Source organism: Protobothrops mucrosquamatus, unplaced genomic scaffold (assembly GCF_001527695.2).
Source record: "Protobothrops mucrosquamatus isolate PMUCROS unplaced genomic scaffold, P.Mucros_1.0 scaffold2205, whole genome shotgun sequence".
Classification (NCBI taxonomy): domain Eukaryota; kingdom Metazoa; phylum Chordata; class Lepidosauria; order Squamata; family Viperidae; genus Protobothrops; species Protobothrops mucrosquamatus.
In genome coordinates this window covers 12,763-13,164 of record NW_015388297.1, presented here as the reverse complement: position 1 = coordinate 13,164, position 402 = coordinate 12,763, and the positions used below count along the sequence as shown (strand labels likewise).

Genomic DNA, 402 nt, shown 5'->3' with positions numbered 1-402 from the left:
CCCCCCCCCCACCCCCTATCCGATCGACTTACCTGGGGGTCAACGCTAGTGGCAGACATCTCTCATGCGCCCTGAAATAAAGGGGAGGGGGGGCTGGGAGGGGGAAAGGGAAGAGGAGTGGAGGGGCGGGGCGAGGCACGAGCGCCCGCGCGCTCCCTCCCCCGCTCCTCTCACCCTCCAAGAAAGGGGCCTACGCGCACGCGCGAGGTGCGTGGGAGGGAGGGAGGGGGAGTGAGAAAGGGGAGCGGGGGGGGCGTTAGGTCAAGGGAAGGAGGGGGGAGAGGGCCGCGCGCACGCGCGCTGGCTCGTCCGTGCGCGCGCTCGTTTCTTCCCTCACATCGTTCGCCTCCACACACACAAGGAGAGATGGAGGGAGGGGGGTGGGAGGAGAGAAAAAAGGCC

At 68.4% G+C, this 402-nt stretch overlaps 1 protein-coding gene across 1 annotated transcript in view; it reads right to left on the bottom strand.

Annotated features, from left to right (window-relative positions):
- The window catches only part of YTHDF1 (YTH N6-methyladenosine RNA binding protein 1), a 15,241-nt gene extending 15,164 nt beyond the window's left edge, over positions 1–77 (bottom strand). The window contains exon 1 of the mRNA XM_015824331.1: positions 33–77. Coding sequence (XP_015679817.1) covers positions 33–59 — 27 coding nt within the window. The 5' untranslated portion in view covers positions 60–77. The remainder of the gene's footprint in view (positions 1–32) is intronic.
- Between the last annotated feature and the right edge of the window lie 325 nt (positions 78–402).